The sequence below is a fragment of the Protopterus annectens genome, chromosome 2.part1 (assembly GCF_019279795.1).
Source record: "Protopterus annectens isolate FY-2018-M chromosome 2.part1, PAN1.0, whole genome shotgun sequence".
NCBI lineage: Eukaryota > Metazoa > Chordata > Ceratodontiformes > Protopteridae > Protopterus > Protopterus annectens.
In genome coordinates, this window is record NC_056729.1 from 1,584,698,033 (window position 1) to 1,584,714,931 (window position 16,899).

Here is a 16,899-nt window from a genome sequence, read left to right on the forward strand (position 1 = left end):
TTTTGCATGGTATTACTCTTTTATTATTATTTTTTCATTCAGTTTTCAACTTAATAATCTCAATCTCATTTTATTCTTTACACTTGGCATATTGTTCCTTTAGTATAAACCCTACCCCATTTCTCCTGCCATCCACACCATGATAGAACAATTTGAACCCATTTCCTAAACACCTGGCCTTACTTCCCTTCCATTTGGTCTCTTGCACGCACAATATATCAACCTTCCTTCTCTTCATCATATCAGCTATCTCTCTTTCTATACCAGTCATACCGCCAACATTCAATGTTCCTACCCCTCACTGCTACACTCCTAACCTTCCTCCACTCTTCCTGCCTTCGGGCATGCCTTCACCCTCCTCTTCTCCTTTGGATAACAGTAGTCCAATTTCTGCCAGCACCCTGTTGGCTAACAGTATTGGTGGTGGTCGTTGTTAACCCGGGCCTCGACCGATCCGGTATGGAAATATTAAATTTTTGCGCCATAAGTGATCATTGCAGAGGCTTACTTTATGTATTTAAGTATGTTCTCATAAATGGGTCAGACTTTATGAGAAACATAATTCTAAGGGGAACAGGCCAAGTCTAAGGGCCAAAACCATAGCATGATGCCTAAATCATAGCAGCTGAGAGGTATGCATGCCACTGATTTTATAACATAGTTACTATATTACAACTAATTCTGTTCATCAGTTTTCAGTGAAGCCATGTTTTACAGGGATGTATACAGTATTTATATGGAAAAAATCTAATGGCTCCGTGATGAACATTTAATAGTACACAATGTCACCAATATCAGCATATGCAATGACTAAAGGTCAACTTACATTATTTGGGTATCCAGTTCAGATGTTAGAGTTTATTGCAACAATAAATTGGGGCAGAGTTTGTTACAACAGGAAATGGAAGAAGAGAAGATGTGCTTCATTTGTTGGAAAGAGTACATAGTGCTGGTGGGTTACTTGCTGAAATGTGCTGCTAAGATGCGACATGAAGAGCAGCTCTTCTAGAAAAAAGCATCAGCTCTAATTAAGGTGAGTAAAGTAATGCTAGAAAAGGTGAAGACAAGGTAGATGCTTGGCAAACAGAAACATTTGAGATACAGTAGAAAATACAAAATGAGTCAGCAGGAGATTACTGGAGAGAAGGGAACATATAGCTGGTAGCTGGAAAGGGGGTAGTTCAAGACACACTTACTCATGCTAACCAGTAGTGTGTGTTGGAGAAAGCACAGCATGAAGCAGTAGAGAGCAGGAGAAAGAATGCAGAGCCGACAACAGACTGGAGCAAAGACAAAGCCAGAAGATAAAAAACCCTCTTTTTCAGAGTTTAAAGATTTGTGTATAAGTGTACACTAACTAGGAAAGAGCGTTCTTTGTGGAAGCCAAGTTACAGGATAAACAGCTGTAATAACTGCCTAAGACCAGGCTGACATCTTAAATTACTAAGTGTGGGAACAGCACACTGGTGGCAGGCACAACAGGAAGAGAGAGGAAAATTACCAACAGGAAGTTACCCCGCACAGTGACCAACCCTTTCCATCAATCATGAACTTCCGAGGATAGTGATGTCACAGGCAGCCCCATCAGGTGGATCAGCATGTCCCATGCTTGCACTGTTGATTCCTTTTTGGCAGTGCTACTCTGTTCAGTACAACTTCTTCTTCTTTCGGCTTTTCCCGGTTAGGGTTCGGCACAGCGGATCACCTGTCTGCTCATGATTGGCAGTGGAGTTTTCCGGAGTAGAGTTGCCAGCCCGGCGCCCAACCTTCCACAGAAGGCACACACACACACACACACACACACACACACATACCTAGGGCCAATTTAGAGTGTCCAATCCACCTACTGCATGTCTTTGGGATGTGGGAGGAAACCAACGCGACCACAGGGAGGACATGCAGACTCGCACAGAAGGCACCCCAGCCGAGAATTGCCTTTAAAATGTTTTGGGTGACTGTGCTGGTAGGCTAAAATAAATTAAAAAAAACTAAGGCAAAGTAGGCAGGGATGCAAAAATTGTACTGGTAGGATACAGTGAACTAAAAACTAATTGATTAAGTAAAGGTAGGGAGGAAGGCAAAAAAATAACTAAACCAACAGAACCTCACAAATCACCTTATTTGGAGCATAATAATCCATCAGCAATGCAATAGTTAGTAGAGTTGCTGATCTAAATAATTTAAAACAAGGCCAGACTAGTACAAGCACTTCAGTCATCATTAAAAGACTGACTTCAAACAGTTAAAGTATTAAGAACTAAAATGAAAACAAAAACCCTCCTCCTGGAAATTGGGGAGGAAAGCGCTACATTGCTAATTAACCATAGACAGAAGATGGAATGCAAAAGTGAAAGCTGGTAAGATCCATACCCTATGGAATTTATAAATATGCTTTTCAAGCACTTTTTCACTGCTAGTGAGGCAAATTACTACCTATGAAATGGATAGCAGGAGTTGAAAAAAAAAAAAAAAGAGGGAAACTGGTATGCCAGTACGAATTGGGTGCATGCAGGGAGGACCAGGATGTTTGACAATGTCAGCAGCTATGGAAGTTGAAACAGAAAATGCAATTACTCTTGCAGATGGTGCAGCAATGAGAATAGGAGGCAGAGGCATCACAGAAGGATTAAACCTTGACAAACAGCAGAATGAAGCTGATGTACTTGTATAGAGGAAAGCAGGGCGAAAGCTGTCCAACTGCAGGACATGAAGAAGCTAGGAGTGATTCTAATGGCACAGGGACAAAGAAAAGATAAGGAGCAGACAGGTGAGATCACAGTAGCTGAGCTTCTGAAGTACAAACAGTGCCTAAGAGAAGGGAACTTAATGTAAAGGAGACTAGCAAAAGCTGCAACATAAGAGTCCCCCAAGCTAAGGGTGCAGAGGGTAAAAAGAAAGGCTAGGAGTGTAGTACTGCAGGATGAATCAGGAAAGAAAGAAAAAGGGGGTTGACATTAGGAAATCCATCGCAGCAGGTCAGAGATTTAGATGAAATACTTTAGCAGAATTCCAATAATAATGGAATCAGAACTTTGGGGGTGGGGAATAAAACACGCCTGGCCATAATAAATACTGCTCCAAGAACCTTGCCTGGTTATGAAAGTGCAAATGGTAGAAAATGTAGTAGAAATGGGTTACAACCAGCTCCACTGTTTTGGTACATTATCAGGACCAATGACCTGATGCCACATTTTCTCAAACGGATGACTATGGAAGGTAAGCTAAGTGGTACTGGTTAGTAATGCTGAAACTTTCATTTGTAATGCAGAATGTGACATTTGCACTGAGTGCATCTGTGCGTGAGTATTTGTGGTTTCAGATTAGAGTAAGGGATACGCAAGACAGCAGATGTGTCTGAAGTGCATCTGTGCCCTTTTGTTTTGTTTAATGGTATCACTGCTTAGGACCTAAATGTGCAGAGTTGAGGTTAGGGGCACAGGTAGAGGTACAGTCAGGATTAGCACACTTGGGTAAGGTGGTGCAGGGAGACAAATTTTATGAGATTGTTCCATCACAGTGAAATAAGTTGTTTCTTCTTACTGAGGGTTTTAAGTATTGAATGGAGAAGGAAGATATTGTAAAAGGATATTCAGCCTGCCATTTCAAGCTCTCTGACAAATGTAAGGGCAGAGTTGTTACATTCTATACCTCTCCTGATGAAAAAGAGCATTTCCCACAGGCGTCCATGCAATTTGGGTGATGCTGAACGTTTCAGAGCAATAAACACTTTAATGCAGAAATAATCTTTTGAGAAGGAAGAATGTGCAGGCATTTCTGGTTTTGTAGTGGATGTGCCTTTTCGGAAGCCAGTGGCATGAACCGCATCTCAGTTGCAGATGAACATGAAGTCTGCTGGAGCTCTACATTTACTGAATGTAAGAGAACATAACTTAAATGTATGGAAGCTTAAAACTGGTGAGTTTATTGTTAAAAACATAATTGTTGCACCTACTAATGTTATAGCTGAAATGCTTACAACTTCATTGTGGATAGAGGATGTGCTTTTCCATGTCCTCACATGCTTGCAAACAGGTGCATCCAGTTCATTATCACACTACCATAATCAGGTGATACAACTTTTCTCCTTAAATACTGTTATTCTTCTTTTGGCTTTTCATGGTTAGGAGTCACCACAGTGGAACTCCGGTCTGCTAATGATTGGCAGTAGATTTTTATGGTGCCGAGGTGCCAGCTCAATGCCCAACCTTCAATGAAGGCACGCCCATTCACGCATGTCTTTCGAACGCCACTCGACTGCGGGGACGACATGCAGACTCCACACAGAAGGCACTCCAGCCGAGAAACGAATGGGAGAATCTCTTGCTGTGAGGTGACAATGCTACCACTGCAGCACCGCGGCTTAATATTTGAAGACAAATGATAGGTTTTGGCAGTTGGTTTTAGAGTGTTGTGATGATTAATACAGTTCCATTTGTGTTGTCTGATTTAGAGGCTGTGGCAATAAAAAGTATTCAAAATAATTTGCTGTTATCTATTGATAAAGTGTGTTATTTTATGTCGCAAAAATTGCGGTCAATGGCAATAAGGTGTTTATATGGAACAGACCGTCACATTCAGAGCTTAAAAAAAAGTTTATGGCTCCTCCTTTCCTTATACTGTCTAATGTCTGTAGCATCAATTCGGAAATTAAAGTTTATTTACTTATTTACATTTGTTTATCAGGAAAGTCACACTGGGCCAGAAGCCCATTTTCAGCAGATGCCCAGGGAGAAAAGCTCCACAGAAATAAAAGCAAAATACAATAATAATAATTAGGTAGTAAAACACTATACATATAGTAAGATGTAGAATAAACGTCATCTAGTTACTCTATACAAAGAAGTACTCAATAAAATTGTCTAGTAGATACAGGTTAAAAAAAACACAAGCCTTTCAGTGAAGACCACTGCGAGAAAAATAAAATTAGTACTGTACATATTAAATAATTATGAACAAATGAGATTTCCTACACACACATCATATATCATTTTTTTTTAATTTGAGCAGTAATAACACTGAGACGATGGAGAAAATGAGATAAGGAGTGGCAGTGTGCTGAGAGAGTTATATATATCTTGTCAGTCAGGTTTGGCACGGAAGCAATGTCAGTTCTTGGATAGATGTTCAAACAAGTAGGTGTTTAAAACTGGTAGAGTCAGGTGTGTTTTGGAGGGTGTGGGGTAGACAGTTCCATAATTTGCCTATTTGATTTGAGAATAGGGCTTCTCCGTGAGTGTTGTTAGCTTTGTTTACTGTGAGAAAGTTTCTGTCTGCAGATCTTAGAGTTCATTGGCATGAGTAGAGAGACTTCAAGTTATGTTTCTTAAGGAAGACGGAGGGGCTTTCTGAAATATTTAGAGGATGCATATCTGTATGGGTGGCTTACAACGTTTTAGAGAAGAAAGTTAAAAGGTTTCCTCCTGTTTTTCCATCTGCACTTTAAAATATGAATGATCTTTCTACCTATTCTTTGCCTCACACACAAAATATTATAGAAGCAGGGCATATGTGTGTTAAACGTATAAATGTCTACTGATTGGCTGATTTGTCAGCTTAGATATATCAGTATATATTATACACACAGATATGATTATATTACATGTTTCCCTATATAATTTGTTAACATCTAAGTGCAAAATTAAAAGTGATTGGGGAAAAAAGAAAACTTTCCAGTCTACATATATTCAATCAAAAAAAAAAAAGAAACTTCACACCCACAAACAGAGATCATATCAGTCTGCAGAATGTTTAGTGCACACTGCAACACAGATAAATGAATTAATTTCTTTCGTAACAGCCAATAAATACCTTAATGGAGAAAAAAATCAATGTCCCAATCTGTCCTAATTCCCTTTTATTCTGCTGTTACTTTCCCCATCATAGAATACTCCACAATTTAACATGTGTAGCTCCAAACAACTCTCCTAACTAGAAATACCCCTACCTTTTATAACCAAGAAAATCTAACATTTAAAAAAAAATCACTCATTCAAATCCAGTCCTTAATTTTTATGGCTTACAGACTCCTATAAAGTGATCTACACTTTGTATTCCAAACTGTCAAACCTAGTTATCTATGACCTTTTTGAAGAAAAGACAAATGCTTCAGTTATTATTTTATTTATTTTGCATTTGTTTACTGAAAGTCCAACTAGGTCCCTAGGTACCCATTTTCAGTGAAGACCTGGGAAGAAAAACTCAAAAAAAAAATTGTAAACATTTACACAAGACAATTTCAGCAGTATAAGCATCACAGTTCAATATGTGAAAATGAGGAGTTGTTATTGAGAATAATAGACAAATGACAGGTACACCTGATGTTTTTTCTAAATTGTTTATATTTTTGTTAGTAAAAAGCTGGTATTCAAATATTATTCACAAAGAAGGATGTTGTCAGAGAGTTTAGGGTTAAGTTAAATATGGGAGGAAGAGTAGACTGGTACTGGAAAATTATTAGCAAACAATGATAGAGGGAGATTGCGAGTGTAAAGGTAAATTGAGAGATAAGGTAGGTGGAGAGGCTAGGGGTAAATCTGAGAATGAAGAACAGATGGAAGATACAAGATTGACTTGAAATAGTAAAGAAATGTTACTGAGGTGGGAGAGGGGTGCAGTGGAAAATAATTTTAAGAAGTTCTTAATAGCAGGTAATTAGTTGAAGTCATGCAGAACTTTAGCCATTTTGAGAGCAGGAGCAATTCCAAGATTTTGTGAGGTATTGTTGTTGGAAGGAAGGTTTGGGTTAGGTATAGGTAAGGTATTCCATATTTTGGTTACTGAAGAAGGGTATTAGCTCTGTCCTGCAGTTCTGCTAGGTTTATATATAACAAGCAAATGGTGAGTCTCTGATCTAAGGGATCTATTGAATATATAGTTGAACAGTATGGAGGAAAGAGGGGGTGACTGTTGGATTTATAAATTATTTTGTGTGCAGTTAACAGCTGCAAGTGTTTAAGGTATTGTGGAAGTTCTAACCAATTTAAAGTATGAAGGGCAGTAGAGTGATGGTTGCGGTAGGCTGCATTTGTGGCATATTGTGTTGTAGCATGATTCTTGCTTTGATTTTTGGGAGATGTTGAGATTAGAATAGCATCACCATATAATAGTGAGGGTAGAATTTAGGCAGCAGCAAGGGTGTATTTTTTGGCTGTGTTCAGATAGGATTTATTTATTTATGTCTATACAGCAGTCCTAGTTTCTGATTTTTTTAATACTGTCCTGTATGTGTAGGTCGAATTTAAGATACTCATCAATTGTTACTCTATCAGTAGTGTTTTGGGGGTAAAAAGAAGTGGTGTAGTCTTTCTAGGATTGAGTAGGAGTTAACAGTTGGAAAGCCAGAGTTGATCAGAAGAGAAAACGTCTTGGGTTATCTGTTGTAAATGAGTAAGACTGTTAGGGAAGCAGATGATAGAAGAATCTGCAGCATATTGATAAGAGAGGCTGGATGATAAGAAGTATGGAGATAATTAATAAAGAAGTTAAACAAGACAGGACCAATAATGGAACCTTGTGGTACACCAGTAGTATTAGGTAGCTTGCCATTTTACAGACTGAAGTCTATTAGACAAGTAGCTGGTAACAACTGGACTGATGGAAGTGATAGACTTGGGTCAGAGAGATGCTGTAAAAGCTTTTCATGAGAAACAGTATCAAAAGCCTTTGAAAGACTCAAAAATAATGATGAGGCAAATTTTCCAGACTCTCTGGTGTTTTTGATAGTTTCAGTAAAAGAAAGTAATGCAGTTGCTGTGCTATGTGTAGGCCCAAAGCCATGTTGGGTAGCTGAGAGCTTTTTTTTTTTTCTTTATGAGGAATTCTAGTAACTATATTCCAAAGACCTAGTTTTTCTCTAAAGTATCAACATGTCCCAATTCAGGGGTATCTTTATTACCTACAGTGCACCCCCCTCTTCTATGGAGCACACTACCCCTATGTATTAGAATAAAACCCTTCCAACACTGAAATTCAATTAGATGAATGGATATAATCCCAAAATCATCCCAAGTGTTACAGGCTACAAATGCAACTGCGCCAAAGAAAACATTATCACATTTTAATTCTTATTCTGTTTCTGCTTTTGTTTTCCTCCCCTTTCTCCAACTTCTCCCTGTAGACCTTGTTATCAAAGCTAAAAAAAATCTGTTTATAGTGCCCAAATTAAGTCAGTGTCCTACCATGTTCAAAACTAGTTGCTTGCCTTCAAGGGTTCTTTTATAACACTGTTGGATAAGCCTACAATTGTTTGACATACCACTGCCTTAGTACAAGCCTATGAAGCCAGAGCTGTAACTAGAATGAGGCAAAGTGGCAGCTGCCCTGAGCACAACCTGTTAGTGAGCGTAAATCATCAGTTGACAATGAAACAAGTATAGAACTGGCATTCACACAAGAAATTGTGGGTGTAGCTCAGCTTCTTTAATGAATACTGATACTGCATTCACAGAGCTCAGCATGTTACCAACTGTAGTAAGCAGCTTGATACAGTTGCAGAATGGAGTTTGATACAGTTGCAGTTCAGATTGGAAGGATTTTTTTTGGTCAACAGCTTCCAGAAAACCTTTTTTTTTCAGTAGGGTGATGCCAATCTATGAATTGCCCAGGCTGCCAGATAATTGAGCAATGGCTCTGTTTGAATCAACTTTGTACATTTTATATGTGTATTTAGCTTGCAGTGTTTAAAAAGCAGGATGGCACAGGGTGTTCTGGTTAGCAACGCTGCTCCACAGCTCTTGGCTATTCTGTTCACTTGCCAGCTGGGGGTGCCTTCTCTCATGTGTGTTCTTGCTGGGTGCTTCAGTTTTACTCTCAAATCTCAAAGATCAGCCTCCTAAATGAAATGGCAATCCGCTTAAACAGTCCTTTGGTTTACATGGTGTGTGTGTCTGTGTGTGTCTGTCTGTGTGTGTGTGTGTGTGTGTGTGTGTGTGTGTCCTGTGACAGACCAGAATCAATTCTTAATTAGTACTTTGCTTTGCATTCACTGCTTAACAGGAGAGGCTGCAGTTCCCCCTTCACTCTGAATTGGATAAACCATTTATCACATAATGAATGAAATGAAAGAACAATTGATTTTTTAAGCAGATTTAACTAATTTTGTTAGTAGTATTTCAGGCCTTTCTGGCAACTAAGATTTCTCAGCCCAGTAACTCATTTCTTCAATATACTTTGAAATAACATGCAATGATTATGACAGGGGGTTTCCTGTCTACACATGTTGCGACAACCATGTGCTACATTCTCCATCCCTTATCTCAAGTCTAAAGCAGCATATTCTGAATATACACACAGCAGTACAGTATCAAACTGTCAGCTTAGCAAACTGAACTCAAAATTATGTTTAACCAGGTCTAGATAATACTGTACAGCTATGCCAAGGATGGTGTATACAGACTACATGAAATGAGATCTGATATTATTTTATGTAACCTGTGATCGCCTCTCATTCAGAACTAAGAGGATTTAGTTATATATTTGCTGACAGAGCCACTGAGGGATTAGTAACTGTGAAAAGACAGGCTCCCTGATTTTCCCTGTTTGCATCACAGGAGCGACACCAAAACTGATTACATTTTCTAACCTTAAGACACTAGTGGTCGTGAGCTACTCTGCCTGGGGGCTTGCTAGCATCTTTAAAATTACTCAAGTCTCAGAACAGAAAGTTTCAGTCAAGTAAAAGAGAAATTTGAGAACCACCCACATGCTGAAACACTGTCTTGCTACTGTTCATCTTTTATCTCATATGCTGTACAGTCACAGTCTTGTCCCAACATGAAACACAGATTTACCGTTTCAAACTTCCTCTGCTCATAGATAGCAAACTGAAAATTCCCATAATGAAAATGTATTCTAAATCTTATACCATGCCTTAGTGCAGTTTTTTTGCTATTGAAGTCACAAATTACTATTTTAGCTATTTTACTGCTCTTGTAGTTTTCTACTTTGATGCCAACTAAATACCTCTTGCAGTCTCATATGCTAAGCCAGAGCTTTGCCAAATAAAGGATTATATTTCTAGAAAGCATCTACATTTAAACTGATAAATTTTAAAAGGCTAAATATTATATACTAATTAATCAATCAATCAAAAGTCAGTATGATGACTTTAAAAATCCAGTCTATTCATCTTCCCCCTTTTTGGTTCTTAGTAACTGCAAGCTGAATTCAAAGGTGACGTACAAGGAAAGATATCAAGGCAATTAAGTGGAAAGCTTAAATAGTGCATTCTATAAGCTGCCAAATAACTGATTTGTTTAAAGGACCAGTTGATTAAGTACACATTTGGGAGCCTACATTACTGCAGAGAATACCTATGCTTAATGTGTATAAACCTATACAACAATCGCTTCACCAAAGCACATTCAGTCAGTAAGTATAGCCCCAAATTCTGACACTGGAACAAAGCTCCACATACAGTCATGCATGCAACTACAACCCTGCATTTCAAACAATTATAACAGACTGCTGCACCTCAAAGAAATAATAATTTATTCAACATTGGCCCATACAATAGCTGGGCATCAACAGAGCTGTCATCTGCCATATAAATACATACATAGACAGGCACAGAAATGAATACATTATCAGGAGGAGTACTTTTGAATGGGCTTCCTATAACTTATACCAAAGATGTACAAAGAAATATGTTGTTGTTGTGTCTTTCGGCTTATCCTGGTTAGGGGTCGCCACAGCGGAACTCCGGTCCGCTAATGTTTGGTAGTGGATTTTTATGTGCCGAGTTACCAGCCCTGACGCACAACCTTCAACGAAGGCACGCCCATTTATGCATGCCTCCACACAGAAGACGCTCTAGCTGAGAATCGAACGCGACGACGTCTTGCTGTGAGGTGATGCTACCGCAGCACTACTACCGCGGGTATGTACAAAGAAATATGTAATTGTGTTTAAATAACTTGTAGTTAGTACAATACATAGAGAACACGCAACACTGTGAACTTCAAAAAAAAAAAAAAAAACAAGTAACTGTAGGTGTTTCAGGAGGGAGCCCTCTATTGTGCCCCTTATTTCACACCTGCTATTGTAATTCCAACTGAATTTTGTTACAAAACCTGACATCCACCATTGGCTCCCTAATCAAACATCAAGTCTAGGATTGCTGAGTCTCAACATACAGAAAAAATACAGGATAACAAATATCAAACATCTCTTTTTTCTGGTGTTTTTAGTCTTTGGTCCCATACCTCAAAGAAAAGGGACTATTCTGAGAAATGGCGATCTCTGACAATGTGTGTAAGTTTGGATTTTTGATTATTCAATCACCACATTTCCAGGACTCTATAATTAAAGTCTAAATGGTTATCTTGGGCATTTGCTGAAAGGTTATTCAATGTCAGATTTACACCATATTAGTAGGAGGGGGGTTGGTGAAGAGACAGTTGCTCATAGATAGTTCTTAAAAGGAGAACAAGCCCCCTTTGCTAAGGTTTGTCTGTTGCTTTGAAAGGTATCTAAAATTTCAGCTTCTCTTGATCTTAGATGATTCAGACACAATGAATTTTATTTTATTTATTTTTATTTATCCTTTGTTGACTGGCTTAGTCTCATAAGGCTAATGGCTTCTTTTCAGGATGACCTAAGGTGGCATTTACACTACTAGTGGAAATTTGGCCAGGGCATCGTGGAACTTCCCTTACTCTTTTTAATAAGTGCCATGGTATCTTTTACATCCACCTGAGTTACCACCAACTCAAGTAGTTGGGACCACAGTTTAACATCTCATCCGAATGATGACACCCTCAGGAGTGCAGTACCCTTTCCTTATACTGCACTGCAGTTCCCACTACTGATCTACCTGGTGTGGGAATAGAACCCCCACTCTTCTTGAAAAAAAGGGGAGTACGCTCTCTGTTGTGCCACTAAGACTGAATGACACTGAATGACCTAATGTTTAGTGATCTTTGTCTGCAGTTTGGAAACTCACTGTTTAGTCTTAAGGGCCACAATTAAGTCATCTATGCATTGCAAGTAAACATGATAGAAATGCTCACACACTTACTAGTGAAGCAGTTACATTTTCAGCTGATGCACTTTGGTGTTTTTGGAAGAACTGTTCTATTTCATTCTATATAGAGTTGTCCAGTTGCACTAAACTGTGATGAGAGTTGCTCCTTTTCTCATAACCTAGCAAGCACCTGTCAGCACACTACTAACTGTGCAACAGCTACATGCATCCAGCACCACTTCAGAATATAAGACAAGCTGGCAAATATGAATGAATGAATACGGGGTCTATATCACACAATTGAAAAGTCTGTTAACTGAACGGCATTTGCATTAAAAATGCCGTTCATCGAATTTGCTCTTGTGGGGGACTGTGCTCCCCACACCCTGGCTAATTACATATGCCAACTCCGAGATCTCACTACAGTGAGGAAAGGGCAAAAAGTCCAATCTTCACTGTACAGTGATCTCATTATGAACAGGTCAATGAACTGCATTTCTGATGTTAAGTGCCTTTCGGTTAACAGACATTTTGATTATGTAATATAGACCCGATGAATACACCCAACGTCAGGTTACTGATCCACAGAAGACAAGAGATATGGCAAAGGTGTAGCCTGCTTCCAAATACATATACATCTGGATATGGTGATACAGATGAAATGATGAGCTGACATATTATTACCTTATGAAATTGTTAAATAAAAACTTCCTAATGTTAATGGTGTTGATGTTTCATGGAGCAGTAACCTAGCATATTATTGGAGTCTTTGTCTTGGATTTAGCATGAGAAGATTCAGGAAGCATTATTCAGGGAGCATTATTCCAGTTACAGTAGACTGCATATGTAAAACTAATTACATACCCCGAAGAGTTGGGAGGGTGGCCTAATGGTTAAGGTGTTTGCCTTACAAACACAAGGTGCAGTGTTTGAGTCTCACAAGGGATAATCGGCTAGGCTTTAAATGGCTCTCAAGGGCAGTTAACTTCGTACTAATCTATAATCTATGAAATCTATGAAGACAGAATCAGAGAAATCTGTTTCTCCCTAACTCCTCTATATTTACTGCCATAATACCTTCTTTCTTATGAACCTATATGAGTGGAAGGGTAATAGAAAGTTCACCCTGGGGATCACTCCAGTGGCTCTATTTGATAGAGGCACTATGAACTAACGTTGGGTGTCACGATGCCAGGGCACTTTTATGGGCTAGGCTTGTAAAGGCTCCAGGGCCATTAGCCTAGTACACACCTATGAACCTATTCTGTTTAAACAGAATGGTAAGTAAAAGTATCGGCCGCCCATCCGAGGCAGATCCCCCTCCCACTCAGATAGTAGGTAAAATAACTGCAGTACTTGTCCAATGAACCATTTTCAGAAAATATTTCTGAGTATGAATTATTAAGCACCACTGCTATACAAAGACATATGCTGTTTGAAGACTGCAGAAACTGCTACATGGAAACCACTAATGAGACCGTCACCTGCTCCATGTATGGCTTGTATACTTACCTAAAATGTACATCTAGGTAATCATTACTTTCATTTTGATGTGCTAAAGCGAACGGCTAGTAAATCTCAATTTTTGCAAGGACCTTTAACGCCTATTCCCTCATACATGCAACACTGTAACACTATATAAATAGGCAACATCAACAGACGGCAACCATTTATTAGCCAACTGAATGTTATTCCAAGCTAAACACACTGCTTCTTCCCTCCTCCAACAAGAAATATACATCTCCACAAGAAAAGTGGTACAAAGACAAAGTACCTGTAAAAGGGCTCTCACTCATAGTAACTGCAGAATCATTTCTATTGCTTAGTTACTTTGCATTACCCTATCTGCTACATTGATTATGCAAATATAAAAATAAGGTATTTAATTAATCTTCAGTAATATTGCAGTGAGCATCAGTCTGTGTAACTGTTTATACCTGCATTGCCTTCTATTTACACCACATATTTCTGTGATTTTCTTACACAGTCATATTATCACCTCTTTGAGTTTCAGAGTGTTAAATATCTCAATACCCACTGTGTCCACCACTACCAGGAAAGAACCAAAGCACCACAGCTCCTACAGGAGATACTACTAGTAAAGGTCAACTTACCTTTTACTTTCAGGTAATGTCCACCAAAGCGATATGCTTCAAAATGCAGAGAAAGAGGTGTATTGGACTGATCCAAGAAAATCTCTACTTTGGGTAAGTCGATCCCCTTCCTCTCAAATACTGGCATGAGTGCTTCGCTGCAAGTGAGAAAAAGAGCCAGACAAAGCATGAGATCAGGTATCTTGTAACGTTTCTTTTACTTAGCCTCCAGCTGTAAATTAAACAGCCCCTTGAACCCATCAGTCAGCATTTTGCTTAATGCTATTGTACCTGTTTTATTTTACATTTTTGTTTAAGCTGAAAGGTGGGGCCCTGCTGAAGAATTTAAACCACAGAAAGACTGATGCATTTACTGATAAACAGGGTTGTCCCACATCTGAACACCCAGAACAATGCAAAACATAAGCCTAGAGGCTACATACTTTCTTGTCTCTTAAAAACTGTTGGAAGATTTACATTCAAAGACAAATAGCCAGGTGTACAGACAGTTAGAGAAGTAAAACACATGATAAAAACATAAGACTGCTTATTTGTGGGTGTCAGCTAGTAGACAACATATGTCTGTGTGTGTGTGTGTGTGTGTGTGTGTGTGTGTGTGTGTGTGTGTGTGTGTGTGTGTGTGTGTGTGTGTGTGTTTGTAAATCTAAAATATTACGGTAGTGAGCTGCAGAAAAAAAAATACTTGCAAAACTATCACCTTGGATGGGCAAATGGACAGCAAAGAAACAATGACAGCAATACTGTACAGCAGTGTTGTTTAGCTTTCATTATTTAGGTGTTCTGTCTCCATCAATACAAAGGTATATGATTAAAAGCAATGTAGTACAGGTTAAAGCACATCTCCATGTATGACACGAGGTCATCGAGTAAAATGACTTCATCTGAAAATGAAGGCTACTGTAAACACAAGAATAGTGTGGAAGGGGAAATTAACATACTGCCTGTAGTAACAGAAAACCTTAGGTGTTTTATATGTTGGTGGGCATGGATACACTATATCTAAAGAATCTATGAATGATAAAAACATTTTATAAGTTCATAGGTAAGTACTAGGCAAGCTGCCCTTGTGGGTCATTTTAAGCTTAGCTAATTTCCTTTCATAGGTTCACAGGTTCAAAGATGAGAAGCAAGCCCTGTACCTTGTGATTGTGGTGGTAAACTCCTTAGCAAGCCCTGTACCTTGTGATTGTGGTGGTAAACTCCTTAGCAAGCCCTGTACCTTGTGATTGTGGTGGTAAACTCCTTAGCAAGCCCTGTACCTTGTGATTGTGGTGGTAAACTCCTTAGCAAGCCCTGTACCTTGTGATTGTGGTGGTAAACTCCTTAGCAAGCCCTGTACCTTGTGATTGTGGTGGTAAACTCCTTAGCAAGCCCTGTACCTTGTGATTGTGGTGGTAAACTCCTTAGCAAGCCCTGTACCTTGTGATTGTGGTGGTAAACTCCTTAGCAAGCCCTGTACCTTGTGATTGTGGTGGTAAACTCCTTAGCAAGCCCTGTTGTGATTGTGGTGGTAAACTCCTTAGCAAGCCCTGTACCTTGTGATTGTGGTGGTAAACTCCTTAGCAAGCCCTGTACCTTGTGATTGTGGTGGTAAACTCCTTAGCAAGCCCTGTACCTTGTGATTGTGGTGGTAAACTCCTTAGCAAGCCCTGTACCTTGTGATTGTGGTGGTGAACTCCTTAGCAAGCCCTGTACCTTGTGATTGTGGTGGTAAACTCCTTAGCAAGCCCTGTACCTTGTGATTGTGGTGGTAAACTCCTTAGCAAGCCCTGTACCTTGTGATTGTGGTGGTAAACTCCTTAGCAAGCCCTGTACCTTGTGATTGTGGTGGTAAACTCCTTAGCAAGCCCTGTACCTTGTGATTGTGGTGGTAAACTCCTTAGCAAGCCCTGTACCTTGTGATTGTGGTGGTAAACTCCTTAGCAAGCCCTGTACCTTGTGATTGTGGTGGTAAACTCCTTAGCAAGCCCTGTACCTTGTGATTGTGGTGGTAAACTCCTTAGCAAGCCCTGTACCTTGTGATTGTGGTGGTGAACTCCTTAGCAAGCCCTGTACCTTGTGATTGTGGTGGTAAACTCCTTAGCAAGGCCTGTACCTTGTGATTGTGGTGGTAAACTCCTTAGCAAGGCCTGTACCTTGTGATTGTGGTGGTAAACTCCTTAGCAAGCCCTGTACCTTGTGATTGTGGTGGTAAACTCCTTAGCAAGCCCTGTACCTTGTGATTGTGGTGGTAAACTCCTTAGCAAGCCCTGTACCTTGTGATTGTGGTGGTAAACTCCTTAGCAAGCCCTGTACCTTGTGATTGTGGTGGTAAACTCCTTAGCAAGCCCTGTACCTTGTGATTGTGGTGGTAAACTCCTTAGCCAATATATTAAACCCAAGCCATCTCTATGATTACTGTGTAAATTACTGGTGGAACGGAGACGAGCAAAAGCTAATGAACTTGTTGATGCTTTTATGTAAACTATTGGTAATGATTCACTGAAATGTAATACGTAAGGAATAAAGAAAACATTACAATTCCACATATGCTGTCTAGTGGCAATACTGCTGAATGGGTGATGGATGTGCAGTATGCAGCAAAAATTGTTATTCCACTGTGGATACTTTCAGTGGTGTTTCTGACATAAGGTTCATAGGTGTTTACTAGGCTAATGACCTCCAAGGGCCTTTTTAAGCCTAGCCATGAATCCCAAATCTCTTGATATGTGTAAGCAGGGGGTGGGAGATGAAACACTTACAAACAAGAGCCTGGGAGATGAACCATTTACAGCCTGCCTATGTCCATTCATAGGTCACAAGCCAGGGATGAATTTCCTGTTC

At 39.5% G+C, this 16,899-nt stretch overlaps 1 protein-coding gene across 5 annotated transcripts in view; it reads right to left on the reverse strand.

The window, feature by feature from the left end:
• Positions 1-16,899, reverse strand: part of PLEKHG5 (pleckstrin homology and RhoGEF domain containing G5) — a 1,795,538-nt gene that overhangs the window by 354,463 nt on the left and 1,424,176 nt on the right. For all 5 annotated transcript variants that reach the window (XM_044063030.1, XM_044063029.1, XM_044063028.1 and 2 more), the window contains one exon: positions 14,077-14,213. In XM_044063030.1, the coding sequence (XP_043918965.1) occupies positions 14,077-14,213 (137 nt within the window). The remainder of the gene's footprint in view (positions 1-14,076; positions 14,214-16,899) is intronic.